The 21,285-nt window shown below is 41.5% G+C and overlaps 1 protein-coding gene across 20 annotated transcripts in view; it reads right to left on the bottom strand.

The window, feature by feature from the left end:
• Nucleotides 1–21,285, bottom strand: part of EHBP1 (EH domain binding protein 1) — a 229,740-nt gene that overhangs the window by 4,691 nt on the left and 203,764 nt on the right. For all 20 annotated transcript variants that reach the window (XM_074579200.1, XM_074579202.1, XM_074579203.1 and 17 more), the window contains 2 exons: nt 4,346–4,445; nt 3,110–3,183 (listed from right to left, as the gene is read on the bottom strand). In XM_074579200.1, the coding sequence (XP_074435301.1) occupies nt 3,110–3,183; nt 4,346–4,445 (174 nt within the window). The remainder of the gene's footprint in view (nt 1–3,109; nt 3,184–4,345; nt 4,446–21,285) is intronic.

The following is a 21,285-nucleotide window of genomic DNA, read 5'->3' as shown; positions in this document are numbered from 1 at the left end:
AATAGATTTACAAATGGGGTTTTAGAGGATAAGCTCCTCCACAGGATTACATATTGATTTTAAATATAAAAAGCTTATCATATAAACCATAACTACAAAAATAGTGAACCTATGCATAAATCCTTTTAGAAGAGCACCCACTTCAAACTATAAGCCAAGAATAAATCAAGATGTACAAAATCCGAAAGAAGATCCATTTCTTGGGCAGAAAATGAACACACCACCCCAAGGTGTGCAAAAACGAACTTATCTTTTCTAAGGAGGCATTAAATCTCGAACGAAAAAAAAAAAAAGATGGGGGGGAGAGTGGGGGAGAGGAAAGGTAGCCGAAAGCATGGCATCCCTCCACTCGGCCGCAGTAAAAACCAGGCTGTGAAACGCAGCACCTTGTTGACGGGAGCCGGCCGGCTGCCGCACAGCCAGCCAAGACGCCGTCCCAGGTTCAAACAGCCCCAGTAACCTATATTTTCTTTGGCCTATTAGGCAGGGATTTCAGGCCTATCTCGGTCGGAGCAGCCTCAGCAGCGGAGGGAGAGGAACGCTCCCTAACTGGAAGAAGGCAGCGCGTTAACTCTTGTTTTCTTATCTCTACGGCTAAACTGGGGGGGTGGGGGGAAAGTCTGCCTTTTTTTACCACTCTCCGTCATTCATGTGTTCCGCATGAAGTGCCGTAACACTCCAAAAAGGCTCTTCAGCCTCCATTTTAGCGGCTGGCTAAGAGGACACGGTCTCCACATCACCGAACATTCGAACGGGCAGCAACTCCAGCCGCCAGCGCTGCCCACACGCTGCCTGCGCAGGCAGGGCCGCCCGTCTGTGAACCCCCTTTATCTGCCATCAGCAGGCTGCTACCTTCCGCAAGGCACTCTTTTTTCTTTTTTCTTTTTTTTTTTTTCTTTCCCTGTCATCAACTAGCTAAGTAAATCGGTTGATAGATTTTTAAACAGCACAGTCACGCGTGGAAGAGTTAGAGCAATTTACCAAAACAGTAATTATCACTTTTCAAAGACTTTTTTTTTTTTTTTTTTTAAGTTCCAATTTGTGTTAGTGCATTCTGCCTTTCTTTTAGACAAACAAACTGGTCCCATCCTGTTATATATATATATATAAAAATGTATATTTTTTTTTTTTTCCCTCCCCTATATTTCAGGTTTGGAATTGGTGCTGGTAAAAGTGAGATCTGTCTTTTCAACTCTTTCACAGAGCCCAAGCCCTCATTAGCAATCGGCTAAACGGCCTCAGAGCAGACAGCGCCGGCCAGCCCATGCTTCTTTGTGGAAATCATATTATAAATGGTGTGGTTTTACCGGTGCATCTGAAAAAGTGCATCTGTGCATCCCAGCATATGTCGGACACAGAAAGCGACAGAGCGCTGATGCACACATCGAGAGGTGAGGTGTCACAAACCTGTATTTTGAGTTTTCGCAGGCATTTTCTTGGGAGAGTTTCTCCTCTAGTGTGCTTTTTAGGTAAAATCTAAATTTGCTGGTAAATCTAAATTTAGCTAAAAATGCTAAAATTTCTAGCAGATTAATCATCTTACTGAGGGTGAAAATGCTAAATGTGGACTTTGCTGTATAAATAAAAAACAAAACCAAAATTCTCCAGCACTTAGGTTTCCTCCCTAAACCCCTGTTTACCACACCACCAGTAGCACGCCAAAAAAAGGAAAAAAAAAAAGAAGAAGAAAAAAGAAGGCCTTCCTTGGTTTTGGCATCTCTCTCTGAACTTACAAAAAAGAAATTTAAAAAGGAAAGATTTTTGTTCAAGTCAAAGTGTGAATGGCTGCTAGACATTCAAAGGCTGCTGCCAATACGTTCCACGACAGTAAAACATATAAGAGGCGATTAAGCATTGAAATTTCGGATTTAAACCCAGTATCTCTTAACTCCTCTCCGGCTTTAGAGTATTGTATGTTTTACATATTTCATTAGTATGATTCCCAATTAAACTGGCTTGTCTCCGCAGAAAGCAATGTAGATATTTATGAGCCAAGTTTATCCAAGAATACAATGAATGTAGTCTTATGCAAAAAATATAACCACAGATGGAGAGATATGGAAAAGCTACCTGAAACCTGCTGCTTTTTTCCGACAAACTTATGCTCCCAGTGAAGTCTCCAAACTAATTAGAATTGATTTATTATGGATCAGGTACCTTATCAGGTGAAGAAAGAAATTACCATGGACAGTCAAAGGGTTGAGAGGTCAATACAGAATAGCAAAATCAATTTGCATTGATTAGACAAAAGGTCCATTTTACAGAGCCCAAAGGATTAACTTTTAAGCAAACATCTTTGAACTATAAGACAACGTTTGTGACTGAGAGGTATAAGCGGTGCAGCATTAGAAAACACTTAAGATATTTAAATAAGAAAATAATGCAAGCAATGGTTTAAGCTATCTGTATGTTTATTTTTTTATTATGAATCATCCCCAGGATTATTGTACAATTCACTTGAAAGCCCTATGGAAAGGATGCGATTGTTTCATTTATCCCACGTGTCAATCTTCCCATGAGTTTTCATTCAGGTAAAGCGACTAAACTCGGCAGAGTTGTAGAGAGGGGAGAAAATCTGTGCAAAGGATCGCACTAATCCTGCTGTTGCTTGTGATGAAATGTTTACTTGGCAAATGTAGGGGTTTTTTACCACCAAAACCAGTGTGACATTTTTTTTTTTTTCCCCAGTGAGATACTGTTGTAAACCAGATCTGAAACGCTAAAAGGAAGGAGGCTCCCTTCTGTGGGTCACCTCTTCCATTTTCTGCGGCACCCAAAGCAGTGCGATGCCGCAAGAAAGCCAGGAAAGCATTACTACAACAAAAAATAATAAACCCTGGACAAATATTCTTTACCTCCTCATCACTCTTTTCAAAGTTTATTCCAAGGAGACCACGTACCTTGGACTTTTTTTCTTTTCCCCCCAAATAAAACTTAAGAATGGGATCGCGGACCCAGCGTATTTGCTGCACGCTGTCACTTGAAATAATGTAAATAGCAGCATTAATTCCTGACCGGGCTTCAGAGAAGCCTCCGTGTTCGGTACTTTCAGGTAGCCACCTTCGGCAGCGAGCATTTTCCTTCCCTCGGTACCCAGCATCGCTCTTACCTTCAATAGCAAGCATTGCTCTTAGCTCCCGGTTCAGCAGCTCGTAGCGCCTTTCTAGGTCATGTTCTTTTTCCCTAGGCAAGTTGTAAAAGTTCATCAATATGTTAATTACTAAATCATTAAACACTTAAAAGAACCTTTAACTTACATTGATTTTAGGACTCATAACCGACTTTTCTCTTTAACTTTAAGCTACTCCAAACAAATGATATACACAAACTTAAAACCTTGCTCAGGTGGCACGTTCGGTAACAGGGCCTTTTAATTTTCTCTAATGTTGGCTTTAATTCCGGCAGTTTAACTCTATTGTGCTACAGGACGTAATTATTTCATATTCACCCTTGGAGCGGCTGTTGTGGAATGTCCTAGGTATAAAACATTCCCCCGGATCTAATGAACAAATTCCAGCATCGGCCTATTCACCAAGATAATATGACACTGGAAGTATTATCCTATATACATTCTGCCCTAATGAATAATGAAAATTAGACACGGGATTAGAAAGCTTAGTATTTTGAAGGTAGAATCTTCTGTCAAGTTCAGACACGGTCGGAAATTCGTGAGCACAGGCTCTTCCCAGGGAAGTATGCAGGCATCTACACTAGGTGGCATTACTGAAAGAAATATAATGAAACCGAGAGCAGACGGAAAAGCAGCGCTGAGGCAGCACGCCGCGAAAAGCGAGCAGCGCCTTCTCCCTTCCTCACTAGTGCTGGCGAAAAAAAGTTTATTTGTCCTTACTTTGCAGTATCGGTGCTATCATCGCACCGTGACTGAGTCACTAATACCCTTTCGGCAGCCCGGTGCCGCTGAACTAGCGACAGGATCGAGGCTTTCTACCAAGCAGGTAGCGACCCAAATTTTGCTCTCTCCCCTGAATAGTCTTCACCTGTCACATCTGAGGCACAAGCCAAATCTACTTGCGCATTTCTAAACCGCAATTTTATTCTACTGTTGGGCCTTTGCAAACTTAACTGGGCTTAATATTTCTTTAATTATTTATTTTTCCGCAGCTCTGGCTAAGCTTGTGTCGTTGCACGCTTCTCATTTTCAAGTCTGAAATATGAGAAAAACAAGTTACTCGATGTGTTCCACGAATCAGCCACGCCACTCACTTTTGAGGGAACATTTCTGAAGTCTAATGGGAAGAAAGCAAAAAAAATTTTGCACCTTCCTGCTGGGTAAATATTCCAGCAAATCATCCTTTTGTAAATACAGGTATCCATCGGTACTTACAGAAGAGAAAGCTGGTTCATTCGTCTAATTAAGGCATTCTTCTTATTAACCAGCATGAACCATTCCTGCATCATGGCTTCCTCTTCTTCTGTGTTTCTTCCTGCAATCGAAAGAATTTCATTACTTATGTGGCATTTCACAAATTGAGCGACATATTTCAATTCAGGTTTTGGAATATCAGTCTCCAGTGTCATTGAGCGTTACAAGGTGTACCCTCAAAGGGTAAAAATATCACAGAACTGCAAGTCCTGCAGCCCGGTGCTGCCTGCTCCATAAATAAATCTTTGAAAGCAGACTTTATTCAGCATACGTTTTAGTGTTCTTTACCATGCTGATACCCCGACCTAAATAAACACCTTTTAAAAAGTACTGGTACTGTATCTTTTAAAGTCTTACGAAATAACTATATTGGTGCTGTCTTCCCAACGAAAAAAACCCTTGTTGCTGGTCATCACAGGCCTCCAAGGACAAACCCAATCCTTGTGGGCAAGAGCCAGTCCCCCTGTGCAAACCCAGGGCAGGCAGGATGACGTGGTTGGGATCAAAGCCGCTGCAGAGGAGCTGGTAATCCCGAACCCTTGGCCAAGGCGTGGGCACCTGCTCAGCTTCTCTGGGCTTGTGGCCACTCTTCCAGACCACAAGCTGGAAAGAGCCACTCGTCTCTCCACCCGCAATCAAACAGAGCATCTGCGCAAATATGACTCATTTTGGGGTTCAGGTGCCTAAGGGTCCCCATGTGTGTATGCATGGACTAGCAGCCCTTTCCCTGGCCCATGATCGTCATTGCCTCCCAGGCAGGATCAGGACCAGGACCAGGACCAGGACCCTCCATAGCTGCAGGCAACGCTACGCTCTACCCGGACTCTATAAGACCATTACCACCTCTGCACCATCAGGCCACACAGGGGAAAGGGAGACGAGCGCCCAGGAGGCTCCTGACTGTCCTTTCCACGTAGCAGGGTTGCTCAGCCAAACCTCACTCTGAGCTGGGGGACTAGGAGAAACCTCATCAAAGTCCTTTGTGGAGACTGCACCTCTGTAGTGACCTGCTGTTCTCACCTCTCAAGGTCAGTGGAGGAGCAAAGACCTCATTGAATTATGAAACTCACACATTTCTTCTGATTAAAACTAAACTGGGAAGAAACCTGAAACAGTGTGGCAAAGGAGCATGAGAAGGGACTTCTGTGTACTTCCACCAGCTTCAACACTACTTCTCTGTGGGCAGATCTCTGCATTTAAGCACCTTGTGTGGGATATGGGGATAATCACTCGTACCAATCTTACAAGGGTGCTAAAAGTTAATTCTTCGATGTTTGTAAAAGGTACCGAAATCTCTGATGCAAGATGCCATACGCTCAGGGAAGCTATCTTATGAACTTAAACCATAGGATCCCTGGTTGCAGAGAAGCCATTTCCAGCACCAGAAGCTGGAAAGACACCAGAAAAAATATTGTTTTGCTCTAAAAGAAAGCTTTCAATTTCTGGATGGGAGCGTCTGAAATGCTTGCACGTACGTGCCTGCCACATGCACGTTCCCAACCCAATGCCATGGTAGTGTGCAAGCCCAGATCTGCATGGAGAACCACTTCCTCACCTGGCTATGAACCTGCTGCCTGCAAGGAGAGGTCACTGGCCTTCTCTAAACTCTTTGATTCCCCCTGCTGTGGCCCGTGGGCTTGGTGGCTCCACACAAGGGAAGGAAAAGGAGATGAACAGGGAAGTGGGCCAGCTTCGGGTGGAGCTGGTGGACCAACGCAGTAAGAAAAATGTCACGCCATTTGGCATGCTCTTCTTTCTGATGTGAGACGTGTCCCCACATCCACTTATCACCCTGGGAAGCTCTTTGTTTATGACACTGTTCCTTGGAAGGGGGCTAGCGGTGAGACGGGAAGCACGGAGCATCCTAAAGTGGGGATGGCCCTGCAGCCTTTTTCCAAGCAGAAGAAACAGGGTCTAGCTCCTGGATGATGGAGCACTGAAGGAAGAAGTTTGTCACGTAGAAATGCTCTCCCCCAAGACCTGCCCTTCTGTTTTTGGGCTGAAAATATTACGCCATGGCATTTACAATAATATTCAGCAGTTCAGCACTCCCCCAAAGAGGATTAAAACTTATAGGTACACTTTGCTGTTAAGTTACAGATCAAAGGCATTGCTGTATCAGTCCATCGAACAGGGTCTGCTTTTAGAAGTAGATGATAATCAATATTAGCAACCTTTCGTTGAAATGCACCAAGTAGCTGAAATTTATTTGGGGAATAAGGAAAGAAAAAGGGGATAGATTGCCCTTTTTTATCCCTGCAAAATGACCGGTCTATTTGGTGGCACTTAAGATTGCCAGACCGCCGGTGAAATAAATTCCCACAATCAAACATACGTAGCCATAGTAACATTTTAATCAATTTATGACACTAAATTTGTTGGGTTTGGGGTGGTCTGGGATCTCCGGCTAAAAGATGCCATTATAAATGCAAGTTCTTGCTGCATTTCATTTTGCAAGCCTTGAAAACAGAAATGTTTCAAAGGAGTTTGGCTCAACGGCGGATCTGAACTTGAATTTCATGGCATGCAATCTCAGGGTGAGAACATAAACTTAAGATATGACCTTCTTTCTATTAACGCATTCCTCCTAAATAAAGTTAATTACAACATGTAATGAGAAAAAAATCTAGGTAAAGCTTAGAACTGTCGAGTCAGACCCAAACAGGTGCCTCTTTTGATATTTCCACACTGACACTGAAGCACACGCAATATCCATAGAATGGGCCGGTTTAAAAGTGAGTTAACAAAGTCTTGATTGTTTTTACAGAATTTTTAATCTGTTTTTGTATTCGCTTTGGACCCATGTGATGCCCTGACACCAGTCATGTGATATCGGCTGCGATAGGCACAAATCCCCAGGCAGCAACAAAAGAAGAAAGAGTAAAAAAGAAAAAGCTGAGAAAAAGCTTGCAATTTGGAAAAAGGCCAATTGTACCCCGGTGAAGGCCTTTTTGATCAGTGAAATGACACATGTGTGCAATATTAATAGCAGTCGATGCTGATATTTTATTTGTTGACCGTCAGCTTTTAAATTCTTGCGCACGGAGCTGAAACAGATTCTTCCCAGGCAAGCAAAATAAAGATGAACTCCCGTATGTACGAAATTTAAATAACTCTTTTCAGCAAATACGCTACCATTAGAGCATTATTTCTTTTTTTTTTTTCCCCCCCTTGGTGGAAGGATGCAGGCGAAACACTTTCAACAAGGAAAAACTGAGTGTTACTGGAGCAACATCACACGCTAAACTCACATTTACAATTTCTAAATAAAAAAAATTAGAAAAAGCCTTTCTTTAACACAATTTCACTCTGTAAAACCCTGCTGCTGCTGCTGGGGTTGGTTTTCTTTCCACTTTCCAAGTGTAAAACAAGTATTTAATTGACTTGCTACAAATGCTTGGAAATTAAAATAGGGAAAATATCTGTGTTGTTCTTGGGGAAAAAAAAAAACAACCAAACTGTACAGATCATTTAAATGAAGTGAAAAACATGTTTGAGAACAAATCGATCCCACACATGCAAACCTCTTATCTGAACCAGTACAAGATGACAAAAATCTATAAATAGCCCACAGATCTTAAACTTAAATTTTTTTCCATAATACATGCATTACGCTATTGTTTTCAATAAAAAACAACAACAACAACAACAACAAAACCCTTTTAAAGCTAGTAAGTTGGACCATTACAAATTAATCCTGACTTTAATAACTGGTTAAAGACCCCTTCAGCTTTATAAGTAACAAAAAATATTAAAGCCTGTGATCACAGCGAGCTTTTCTCATTTCTCCTCTAACCATTTGTTATTTAATCCAATACTAGTAATCCAATTTGTCCATCAGACTTTTAAAGGGCAGAATGCAACTTCCCCAGCTTAGACACTTTTCAAAGTACAATATATTTTTCAAATGAATGCTGGATGTTTCATTTTTTCCCCAACTGTTCCTAGCTCTAATGTATGAGGAAAAAAAGAACAAGATGAACATTGTTCGTACTGATTAAGTAAGAGCTCATTAAAGAGCTGTCAGTGCCGTACTTTGAATATGCATGAAGCATATAATCAGATCTAGTACCGTCACTAGAGGAGAATACGGTAAGTACAAAGGATTGATTTAATTACTTAGAGTGGGCTGTGGTGGTAAAGCAGTCTTGTTAGCGCAAAAAGAAAAGGAGGTTGTATTCTGGCACGGTTAGGGGAAAAAGGCAGTTTTAGCTTCTGCCACAATACCTAATCTCAGGATAAAGCACTTTACATTGTAGCTTAAAATGAAGACTGCCAGTTTTCTAAAAAGACCAGAATTCATCTTATCTTGTTTAACCTCACCTGGTTAACTATCTAGCAGAACGTATTTATTCTCTTTAACACGTAATTATGCTTATACCTTTTTATCCTATAGTTCAATAATGACTTCTGAAAACAGTCTTCAAATAAGGGCGGGTAGTGCTGCAAACATCATATGCATGCAAAATGCTCGCTAAGAGATTTGAAAAACGCAGAACCAGAAACTAAGACGAAACAGTAAGTACACGCGCCTTTATGTAAAAAGACAATACAGCTTTTAATGTCAGACTTTATTATTAGATAGGTTCTGAGGAGGATTCTGGCAGGCTTTCTCTAATTTATTTTCTTTTTTCCCCTCTTTCTTTCTGCTCTTTCCACTTTTTTCTCTTTTCTTTTCTTTTTTTTTTTTTTTTTTTTAATCAATACATTCTTGTTTTATTCTTCCTCTAGGAATCCAGGGGAATTCTCTCACATCAACTCTCAGTGCCATTTTCTAATTTCATTGTCTGGCTTGAGTGGTGAAGGATGCGTGCTCTATTCTTCTCTTCACTTGACATCTACCAGAACCCTCCTCGATGATTAGGAACGAGCCCAACACCAAGCCTGGAATAGCACAAGACGCTAAATTCTGCCCTCAGAGACGAGAAACTCCTACTGACTTCCGAGTTGTGATTCTGCGCTGTCATAGCTCCTGCGCAGGATTCGATCAAGGCTGCAGCGTCAAGTCTGGTGATTTTGTCCCTTACTGGGACAAATTTTAACGATAGCCAAAGCAACGATAGCCAGAATTTTAGTGACAGCAAAAAAAAAAAACCAAACCCCAAACCCCTTTCTTTTCTCCTGTGGTTCCTCACACATATTCAAATACAATTTTCCTGACTGTTAACTCAAAACCAACTTGAGCCAATTTTCATCTACAATGCTCAAGAATTACAAGCGTGTTTATACGTTACCATTTTCGAGAACAATAAAAGCGACTAGCTTATTTTAACGTTGTACAGCTCCCAGGCAGTCTTTTAAAAATACCTTTTCCTTCACATTCTTCCAGATTTACAAATGGATCTTTGTTTACCCTGTAAGCTAATTATTTTATTAAATATTTAAATAAGAAGCATCTTGACAAATGTCTCTTCTGAATCAACTTGCAAAAACAATTTCTTTTTTTTTTTTTCCTTTCCTGTTAAAAATACTTCCAACCCTACCCCTTACACTCAGCCAGCTATCCGTACATATATGTGCTATTAAACCCATTATTTTTAAGCCGTTTGGGCAGCTAGTCGTTAGATAAACCCAATATAGATTAACATGGTAAACCTGTACATTGCTAAGAAAACAGAGAAGAAAGTGCTACGAAACACTGTGAATGCCACTTAAAAGGAAGAAAAAGCAGCAACATGCAGGGACAAGATTAGTTTACAGTGTAAATGGATGAACACAGTAAGTCCTCTACACTTTATACCGTTGTAAATCTGTCAAGATAAGCTAATAGATTAATAATTTAAAAAAAAAATCCTTAAATGTAAATGTATTTAGCTGTTGTGCAAAAATGAATTACAACCTGCAGAAGATAAAAGGTTTCTATCAGCATCCCAAACCAGCCCGTTCAATCTGGCAAGAAATAACAGGTTTACAGAAATCACTTTGTATGCCGTCTTAAGCGGTAATTGTTTTTAAATTTTATTTGCACTGGCGTATAGTGTGTGTGCCATGGTGTCACGGTTAAACACAGCAAACTCCCCATGTCTCCCCATTTACCTCAACAGAACTACATGAAAAACAACCTACTTAAGACAGAGCCCATTCTTCACCCATTTGCTGATGTTTACACACAGTTTTAAAAAAGAATAGAAGAAGCTTTCTTCACTCAGCACACTTGGGTGAAGAGGCCAGCAGCAGAATGCCAGCGCATGGGAACTAGAGCGGGGCGAGTAACGACAAAAACCGGCCAACTTCGCTCTGCTCCTTTCTGGGCTATTTGGTAGTTGATGGAAGGTAGATGACCACCGAGAGCCACCCAAAAGCCAGCAAAAGCCACAAAATTAACGGCGAGGTCTTTTGAAAATGTACCCCAGCACTTTTATTTGCCTGCTGAAAAAAAAAGCCAATCCAGTTGCATTCACCCAATCGTGGGGACGAGTTTTTACGAGTTTCTGTATTAGGAGCGAGCGGACAGATTGGCTTGTTTACCTGAAGGAGAACATGAATAGCAAATAAAGACTAGTTCTTGGACGTGTCCCATCTTGTCTCATAAGAACCTGAGGAAATTCACTGAAATTGAAGGTGGTGTGTTTAAAACCGATAAAAAGAACGATCTTTCCTCAAAGCCTCATCATTTACCAGCAGAACTCGTCGCCACAAGGCAATGTTGAAACTAAGAGCTCAGCAAGAATTAAAACCAGGTTGAATGTTGAATATGGAAAGGCAAAGCTGTAGCAATAAATATTCAAACAAATAAACAAAAAAAACCACGGGAGGTAGCAATTGGATCCTCCTGCTTTAGGACATGAGCTAACCTTTATTTTCTAGAGGTTAAATGAAATGTTACCTGGGTCCAGGTTAGGCTGTAACTGGCCCTTGTAGAGTTTCTTGCTCCTGCCTGGGTTCAACCTGTACCTGTCCCTCTACGGACCAGGGTGTGGGGCTGACCCGCCACAGCAATTACAGCTTTACTGAAAGAAGACATGGGAAGGGATAAGAAACGACGCTGGGTGTTTGAGCTGACCAACCTCACATTGATAACAAAGGCTGATGGAAGGTCTCAAACCCTTCGAAGTCAACGGTGGACTTCCCACCCATTTTAATAGTCTTCTCGTCTCACTCACTGGGAATAGCTTACGCACAGAGGAGCTCTTGCTTTTAATGCAAGTTACTGAATTTAACAAATACTTAAGCAGAAAAGCCTATATTCACAGATATTCTACATACATATCTACATACAACAGATATTCTTTGCAAAGGCGAGTTACACAACACCTACCACAAAATGTGTCCAACGCAACTGAAAGCTATGGTGAAGATTTTTAAACGACTAGTGATCCACAATTTTTCACTGAGTGAAACCAAGGCAACCCAGGAGAGACCTATTTCCTGAATCATCCTCCTCCTCTGCTTTCAGAGGACCACCTTTGGTGGAAAAGCTCGGAATTTTGGTTAAAAAAATTCTTCAAAGGTCTCAGTGTCGAAACGGACCCTGCAGTAGGCACCCCATAGCACAAAGAGATGAGCTGCTCCACCTTGAGCTTCATGCCTCCTGTTTCAGATTACTATGCCCAGCTTTCTTCCAGCATACTACTTCTTTTCACTGAACACGGACCTCCTCGGTTATTAAAAATCTCTGAAAATGAACACCAAGAGAGAAACAGGACGGGACCATTGTTCAGATGACACTGCAGAAGAGCTAGCTAGCACATGAAGCCCTACCACAATTTTCTGAGTCTGAACTGGATGGGAAAACGCCCAAGGAACATTAGAAAGGCAAATTCATGGCCACTAACTTGCTGCCTGAGAGCAGCTGAGAAGGAGACATTGATGTCCACACAATGGAGTCTCATAAAGGTAGGTACCGACTGCCAAGAATCTGCCAGGCAGAGTTACATTGCAGCGCATTGTCTGACTCAATTTCAGCCCCCAAAACTACTGTAACCCTAACGAAAGGAAGCTGCTGCCAAGGGAATGCCTTTATCACAAGCACACATCAAATTAGCTTAATATCGAACAGGAAACTTGTAATTTCTTTGGTTTCTGAAACATAATAAATCAGAGGGGCGATTTAAAATTTGGAGAGCTGTGTAAACAAAAGGTCAGGGTTCAGCCACATCCCAGCACGTGTGAGGATTTATTCTACCTGGAGTGGGAATGACTCACAGGAAGACAAGCATTTGTGGCCTGCAGCCCTAGCAACCTAAAATTATCAAAGGGCCGAAACTTCCACAGAAGTACGAACTGCCTGAAAGATTGCCGATTTTCTCTACATGACGAGTCAAGACAGCAGCCACTAGAAAATAACAGAAAATCAACAGAAACAGATTGTCTGGGCTTGATAGAGATTACAAATATATTTTGCATGTGGGACCACCAATCCAGGCCAAGAAAACACGTAGTTTGTGGCCCAAAATTCAGGCAACAAGAGGTGGGATTCAACTGAAACATCTGGAGAGCTTCCTGCCTTGAGCACAGTGCCTGCAGGGATCCTAGCACTGAGCAGGACCAACCTTGTACTTTATCACCCTCTGGTATTTTTTGTACCCAAATTTTCTCACGTAGCACAACTTCAGAAGAAGCACGGGCTTGGGAAAAGTATACATCAGACCTCTGCACAGGAAACACGCACCATTAACCGACACACTTGAACCTTTGAAGCTACGGAAGAAACAGTAGTTCACGCCTGGAAATTCACCAAGAAGGGGATGATGGTCTGGCAGATGAACTATTTCGCTCGCAGGTTGACGAGTAGAATCGGATACTTTCCTATGAGTGACTGTAATTTCTCTGTTGCTCGTAACTACTCCATCGACCATCTGCCTGTTTACTTGGCAAGTGATGGCTGGGTAAGATTCTGAAGTGAGAGGCCAGGTAACCTTAAAGTCATTGGATTGTGCTCTACAAGGCAGCATATTATCCCATTTTTACCAAATGTTGCCTTACTTCCTTCCAAACATATTCTCCTGGCGCTGGGAAGGGGTTGCAGACTGTTTAAAATGACTTCTTTGTCCACTAAAGAATTTAACCCAAGGAACTGCCTGAAGTGAGATGGTGGTTGGCAATGAATGTGACCTTGTGTCGGTGTTAATGAAGACGCCTACTCTTACTGGGAGCTGGCAGGTTTGCGCTTCTGGGATCCAAAGCTTCCCAGGGCTAACTGGGCAAGTTCAGCTAGGCTGAGGTGTCCTGGGGCCCCACAGTTTCCAGTTTTGACAGAAAAGGTGTTTCTGGTGGCAAACGTGAGAAAAGCAAGAAAAAATAACAGGGCTTTCTGCAGACTGCAGTGGCATCGTGGGCTTGGAGCCCCGCGGTGACCAAAGTGCCTTTCTCCTCGCCTTCTCTTTACAGGCAGGGACTGATTGTGGAGAAAGCTAACTTCCAGGCATAAAGCCAAAGACTATGCCTACCACATGAAAGAGCATTTATACTGCAATACCACAAAGAAAGATGGAAATCAGTTAAAAGAAGCAAGTGTCTGTTGGGTCTTGCAAGACTTTTGGAAGGCTCGCAAGTCTATTCATAGCGCCTAAGGCTCTCCCAGAGTAGCCTCCTGCTACACGGGCTCCGCTGTGCTCGGGCTCTCTTCTTCAAGCTGGCTTCAAGCACTTTGTTGACAGGTTCTTTTAAGGCACTGATGAGGCTACCAGCCAGGGAAGCATGGAGAGGAGGCCGACTTACCGTTCAGTCCTTCGGCAGCCAATGGCAATTCTGCGTTACTTTGAGAAAAAAGTAAATATGGTCATTGTTGCTGCTGAGCTGCTTTAAGGATTTAATGAACTTGGCCTGGGAAGGCTGAACATGCACGCTGCCCATGTCTGGTCTTGGAAAGGTCTCCTCCTGGGAACTTCTGCCTAGCAATGCACAGATTTAAGACTGAAGAGATGTGGTGAATCAGAGAGTCAGAACTGTGAACTCTGGGGTTTGGTATGGTGTGTTCATTCCGTGGGAGCTCCTCAGCTGTAGAAATGCTGGCAATTTGGAAAAATATGGCCAGATGGTCGTCCTTTACCAAAAGCAAGTCAAGAGTGATTCACAGGAACTGCTAATAGGAGGAGATGGAGATTGGGGAGGAAAGAGTTTGCCCGTAAGAGACTGTGGAGGCAACATGACAGACGGGAAACCGGAGAAAGGTTGATGAACCTCAAGAACTCAAGAAGTTCTCAATGGCGCATAAAGTGCATAGTTCTGGCAACTACAAAAGCAATACTTGTGCAGAAAATTGTGTAGGAAAGGTGTGAACCCTGAGGACTCACATCAGAAAAACAGCTTACTAGCGTGCCAGTTTATCTGCATTAAAAAATTTTAAGGAATGGCTTTGCATGCATGGATTCAGTACTAGCTGGCTTTTCTACAGAGCTCTGTGGGCTTCAGGTCAGTCAAGTCACACTTGGATGCAACGTAGAAGCACATCGAGAAGCAGAACTAAACGTAGAAGTAAATAAGCTCTCGACCATAATTTTTTTGCACTTCTTTTACCCAGGGTTTCGGTAGTTGACAAAATTCCCATTACCATAACCCTGGCAGCAAGTTAACATCCCTGAACACTGCAGAGAGAAGCATCTCATCGAGTGCTTTATAATATTGCTTTGCTTCAAAAAAAAAGCAGTGACTACCAATGCATAGTTTGGTGAACTGTTACCACGTTACAATAAGAATCACTAACTCTTGTGCTCGTGTCAAACGCCTTTTCTTCCCCCCAGCACAAACTGCTAGTAGTAAACAGCAGTGTAGGATATTAGTAATATCCTTCTAGCCTCCTAATTGTTAGGTATTTCCAATAGGGAATACTCACAAACTAACACCAGCAAAAAACCAAACCAGTGCCACATATGTATCATTCATGTATTCGGACTTTTTTTGAAACACTTTCACTCACTTTTTATGCTAAATGTAAAAAGGTAAATGGTAAAGATGTTGTTTTCAGTGATACTTTTGAATTTTCTATCTTGCCAGAACTGCCGTTGCTACACCATCCTTTCTCTCGCTGTGCTTCGCCATGTGCATCTTTGTCTTTCACAGTACGGTTGGACAACTCTCTACCACCTCGTGCTCTGGCAAGTGTTCAGTTCACCTGAGACTAATTGCGCTGAGCTAAGCAAAACAACGGCGTATATGGAAAGCAAGGCTGGCAAACTACTACAAAACCTACAGTGTTATTAATTCATTCTTTCTGATTTACAACAGATATAGAAACACGAAGAGACCATGATGATTTGCCTACCTAGCTACAACTTTTTCTTTATGTATACGCACCGATATTTTTCACACTGGCTGCTTGCGAGCCTGAAGCTGGTGGCAAAACCAATTTTTAAATGGAGTTCGTCTCTCGGGCAAAACTGAACATTCATCATTTTCCTCCCCCAGCCCTTACACTGGTGAATACAAATCCGCATTTACTTTTGAGAACTCCAAAGAGAATTGCGAATTCAATTGTTTTTAAAAGACAAAACTTGGCTTAGGGAGCAGGATGCCTCCTCCTAGCTTATCCCTCCCTCCCCCAGCGCAAATTCGTGTCACAGACTGGACGACTCTGGTAAGAAGCATTCAAGGCAGTATAATACAGACTGGTAAATACAGCTTGATAATCAGGTTTGTGAAGGTGCAGAGCATATAAGGGATTTATTTTTGATAGTGAATCTATACACATATACATCATCAAGCCCCCACTGAGAAGCAGACCACTCCAAGTGATTAATACAGCTAAAGGGGGCAGATAAGAGATCAATGACAAAAATCACCTGGTAAAAAAAAAAGTAAAAGGTGTTGCATTAAAAGGGCTTTTACTTTGCATGAGAAACAATACCCAGAAACCTGCATTTTAGCACTTGTACTCAACAAGCACTCCAAAGTATGCTGGGATGAGAACAGAAACCCATCCTTTCTAATAATCTTGTGACAAAAGCTAAAAGACATCATCCTATTAACTAGTGATCTCAACTGCTAATGCAGAGTACTTCCTGGTGCCTTTTATGTAGAATGCCGCTATTAAAAAACCACTAAACATTCACTGTGAACAACACAGAATCATTCATCTTTTATCAGCATCTCTTGTTAGAGGAGTATGAGAGGGGCTGAAGGTGTCATTGATATTATAGAGTGGAAATTAATCAGAAATTTTTCTCATATTTTCCTCATCACACTCATTTACTTTTGTACAAATTTCCCCCTGCTAAAAAGTTCATACCCAGCCCCCTGTTGTACGCTTTTAAGTTGAGAATATTCAACGAGTGCGTCAACTGAAAGGCACCAGGTCCGAACACAAAAAGCATTCGAAATTCTCATTTAGTTGTCTTTATTTTGCTAGCGCCATGTGGTCCTTGAAGATGTAGAAAACACGGGAAGCCGAGTAAAGATCAGAGCAAGCTCATTAGCATTCTGACAAAATTGGAGTGGTGGAGATGTATAGTTTGCCTAGTTTGTCGTTTTGAAAGCTACCGGTGGTAAGCTTTCTATTTCATTGTGCTTTTGTCTTTTTTGGGGGTTTTCAACGCAGCGGGGTGGTTGTTAGCCTAGGTTTTCACAGTGCATTGTGGGAACCTTGCCTGCACATTCAGCCCTTATAGTATCACTCCAGTTCAAGTCAAAAAGTTTTGGGGTTTTTTTTTTCCTATTTATTTCATAATTGCCTATACTAATGCATAATCGTTGCCTGGCTGTCAAAACCCATCCTGTCCGACACCTGGTTTATAAAGTTAAAAAAAAAAAAAAAAGAACAAAAAAACCCCAAATAAAATACACTCTGAGCTGTATTTAAAAATAAAACCTTTCATACATGTTGCTAGTTTTCTTCAAAAGACAAGATAAGAAGAAATTAATTTAAATTCCACTGTTTACAATAAACTAGAAATGAATCTGAGACAGATCCAGTTGATTAGAATTCAAAAGAGACTCTTTCACCATATAAGATCCCCAATTCTATTTCAGAGTCTCTTGAAGGAAAGATGGGTTTATGCTCCAGAATTACCTAAATAATGAATTACCTCTTAGAAGACCTAAAGAAGTTATTACTCTGGTCATTTGATTTATTTTTTTATTATTATTTTTTTAAACATAAGGCTCACTTTGAAGGGCTAAAAGGGCTACATTAATGCTGCTATTCGACATGAACGTTTCCAAGTTGCAATGAAATGGATAAAGGTCTTTTTGGATGAATTTATCTGCTAAATCCTTGTGGTTGCCCTCCTATCTTGGATGATGACCCAAAAGAATGTCAACAGCTCATTTCCCAGAGAGCTGGAAAGAGTCACTACGCAAGCCATAATCTGCACGTTCTCAAAGAACCATTTCAAACATTACATTTCACAAGCTGTTTAAAGAGATTTATCCGCCCCCCTCCCCCCCACTTCTCATCTCCACTATCCTACCAGTACTTTGGACATCAGTGCTTCGGAAATGAGGGCTTTAACAAAGTTGAAACGTGACTTTTTACGTATTGCGCTGGTGGGTCGTGCATACGTGCGCACACGTACGTGCACCGTGCAACACGTGAGTGACCGCGCTTTCCCCCACGCTTCCAAGTCACAGTGGTGCTAAATTCTAGCCACACTATGGCGGGGCCAAGTCAACACTAAGAACCCAAATAGAGGAAGTCACCCCTAATTTATTCACTGGATTTTTTTAATATAAGGTGTGTCAGGCTGCCAAAATCGCAGATATCCCTTTACTGGGAAAGGATGAAGCCCAGTTTGAAAGGAGTTACAACTGTCTAGATTTGGATATAGTAAATTTTACAATGGAGTGGGGATTAAAGATTTATTTACTTAGCAAGGGGGAAAGGATAAATAAATATTAAGAGAAAAAGCCCCTTTATACAAAACCTTCAACATTCTTTCTTTTTGTCATGCGCTTGGATAGCATCATTACTTTTGTTAAACCAGCCAGTCTCTGCTGACCACAAAAAGCAAATGGTCAGGCCAAAGAGGGAACGCTGGTCTTTAAAAACAAAAAAAAAAAAGTACAGGCAGGTAAATGCCTGGAGACAGAAAGCTCCGAGATACCCCCATAGCCATGCGGATTGACAGATCTAAATTTTTCCATCATATTTGAAATCTAATTTCACTCTATGCCCACGTAAAAATACATGAAATTTAATGACAGGAGGTGTTGCAATGTTTAAGCTGTACATGAAGAACTATATTCCCTCCCCAACTAAAACCAAGCCCCTCCAGCCCTGAGAATTACATAGCAGGCGTTATTTTAAGCTTAACAAAAGGCAGAATTTTGCCAGCTCCGAGATGCCACCTTTATTTCAAATCTGCTTTTAATCACTCGGTTCCTTTTCATTCTGGTTCCAACTCCCAGCAGAGGCAAATAACCTGGAGACTGTTATCCGCACCACAGTAAAGGCAACTGAATTATTTTCTATACTTTGCAATGTGCTTATAGCTGCAAAATTATTTATCTCCTTCAGTGCGTTCTACTACGAAAGTTTCCTCCAGAAGAATCGCCGGGACCAGCCATATCAAATTAGAGGGCAGTCAGGAGTGTCTAAGTCCAGCTTTAAAACAAATATCATAACAATTACTTAGCCATATGGAAAATAGGGTATGTCTTTCCTGAAAGCTTTTATACATTTTCTATCTCAAATTTCAACTTCATTAGAAACTATTTCTGACTAGCAAGCTGCAAGATTGCTAAATATCTAACTGTTAACTCACCATGAAGAAAGAGACTCTTTTGAATGGCAGAACTTTTCCAAGATGCAAATGAACAATAATCTAATTTCGAGAGTAAATTAACTGAAGGATTCATTTTAATATGTTTCAAAGTCTCCGAAATTAAGTGGCAGTTGCGACCTATGCCGTACACAGACATGCGTGCGCCCATGCTCACATACACACGCTAAGGCAGCACCCCCGCCAGACCCGACTCCCATCTTCAGAAGAACTCACATTGTACTTATGTTTAGGTTCCTATGACTTAAAGGCCAGATGTTTCACAAATGACCAACAATTGGAGGTTAGAATAAATTAATGACTGATTTCTGAGCTTTGATGGAATTAAGCATACTTCTTTTCTCAATGTGCCATGTGAATGTTCGCCCGTTAAACTTTTTTTTTTTTTTTTTTTTTTGACAAGTGAGGCCACCCGGCAGAAAACAACTGATGCAAAACCCAGGAGTAATCCCTCTGTTTAGTTCAACACTGTGGTTAGCCTTAACACTGCCTCTATTATCCAATGGATTTAGAGAAACTTTCATTTATTTGTTGGCCTCAGTCTTCCAACTTTGTTGCCTTCTTTAAAGGGCCCAAGACCCATTCCTATGTAAATACATTTGCATAGGGCCACAATGAAACGTTCTGGGACTGGGATTAAACTCACAGAACGAGATAGATAGCTGCCCTGCGCATATTTGTGATCTTCACGTAAGCACTTTCACAAATACATACGAGTAAATGAAGCTGATGTCAACTCTCGCTACAGGACTTTAAAAGAAACGCTCCGTCACAAACTACGTCCCAAAGCCCCGAACTCCGAAACAACTGGCAGACGCAGCACCCAAATGTGAAATTACAATATAGATAATGAACAAAAAGTCCTTTTCATTTGGGAGCTGTTACGATCGGCACTTTACTTGCTGCAAAATGTCATCGCCTCTGCTAACCTGTTCCTGTTGCAGGAGGACAACAGGATCCCTGTTGTAAAAGTGATGATTCACAGCTACCTGTTTTTTCACTTGTTTTTTTTTTTCTTGCTGCCTGTTTATAAAAAGTACCTAAGGTACAATGTAGTATTATTACTGTACACAATACAGCTTTCTTGCAACCAATTCAAATACAAAGCTTTGCATCCAGCGAGTCTATTAGGAAACAGCACCAGGATTAATACTTGCAATTACAACCCTCAAAAAATGCAGGTGGACTCTCAGTGCCATTTCGCCATTCCCACATGCAAAACGTCAATACCTTAAAGGTTTATGTTCTGTAGGAGGGGGACGATGGACCCAAAGCATATATTAAGGTCTGGTTTTGTAATTTCACTGGCACTGAGGGCTGTGGGCCAGGAATTGCAACTGAATATATTCTTTTGGTATGCACTGAAGGAGATAATACCTTCTTCCAGGGGCTCAACGAACATAGATATCTAATTCCTTGTTTTGCAGTACAGTCTGATTTAATCTAGTTTAAAAAGCTTTGTATACATGACTTAGAAAAAAATATCATACTATACCGTTGTTCAAGTCCAATGCTAAAATGATTAAAAAAATTAAGCCAAATATATCAAACTTACTCATATACAAAAACACACTAGCCACTAGCAAATGACTTACATAACTGAAAGCATGTTAATGAAGACACTGGCACAAATCATCAACCAGTTCTGATTTACACTTTATTTTCCTTATTTTCCTGACTGTAGGGAGAGTCTCTCCTGCCCCGTGGAAATGCCATACACAAACCCAATTTCTCTCGTTGGACTAAGCACATCAATACAAAAGCAAATGAACTACCAAAGTGCCCTAATTAACAATTTTGCAAGTGAATGCAGACATCAGTGCCACACTGCAGCCATTAAAGTCTATTCCTTGCCATATCTGTTTCTGTTAACATTTCAATAGACCAATTAAATGACCTTTCCCCCCCTCAAACTCAATTAAGCTATTTGAACATCAATTGATAACTTACCATGTATTTATGCAAAATGCGAGAGAGATTCATTTCCCGCCACCCCCCCACCCCCACCCCCCAATCCTAATGATGTTTTGAAGAAGAGAAAACTATCTTAACTCTGCTGTCCTGGTATTCCATGGAGAGGGGCCCTGGGACGGGCTTGCCTCCCGGGGCGCCTGGTGGGCACGGTGGCACGGTGGCAGGCGGTTGGAGCAAGCAGGTGCGAGGCAGATATTCTTCTTCCATGCCATTTGGTCCCTACCAAGCAGCTGCCTTGGGAGGTCAAAAGAAAGCGGAGACAGCCATCTC

Source organism: Larus michahellis, chromosome 3 (genome assembly GCF_964199755.1).
Source record: "Larus michahellis chromosome 3, bLarMic1.1, whole genome shotgun sequence".
Lineage (NCBI taxonomy): Eukaryota > Metazoa > Chordata > Aves > Charadriiformes > Laridae > Larus > Larus michahellis.
Note: the sequence above shows the minus strand (reverse complement) of the source record. Positions and strands in the feature narration are given on the sequence as shown.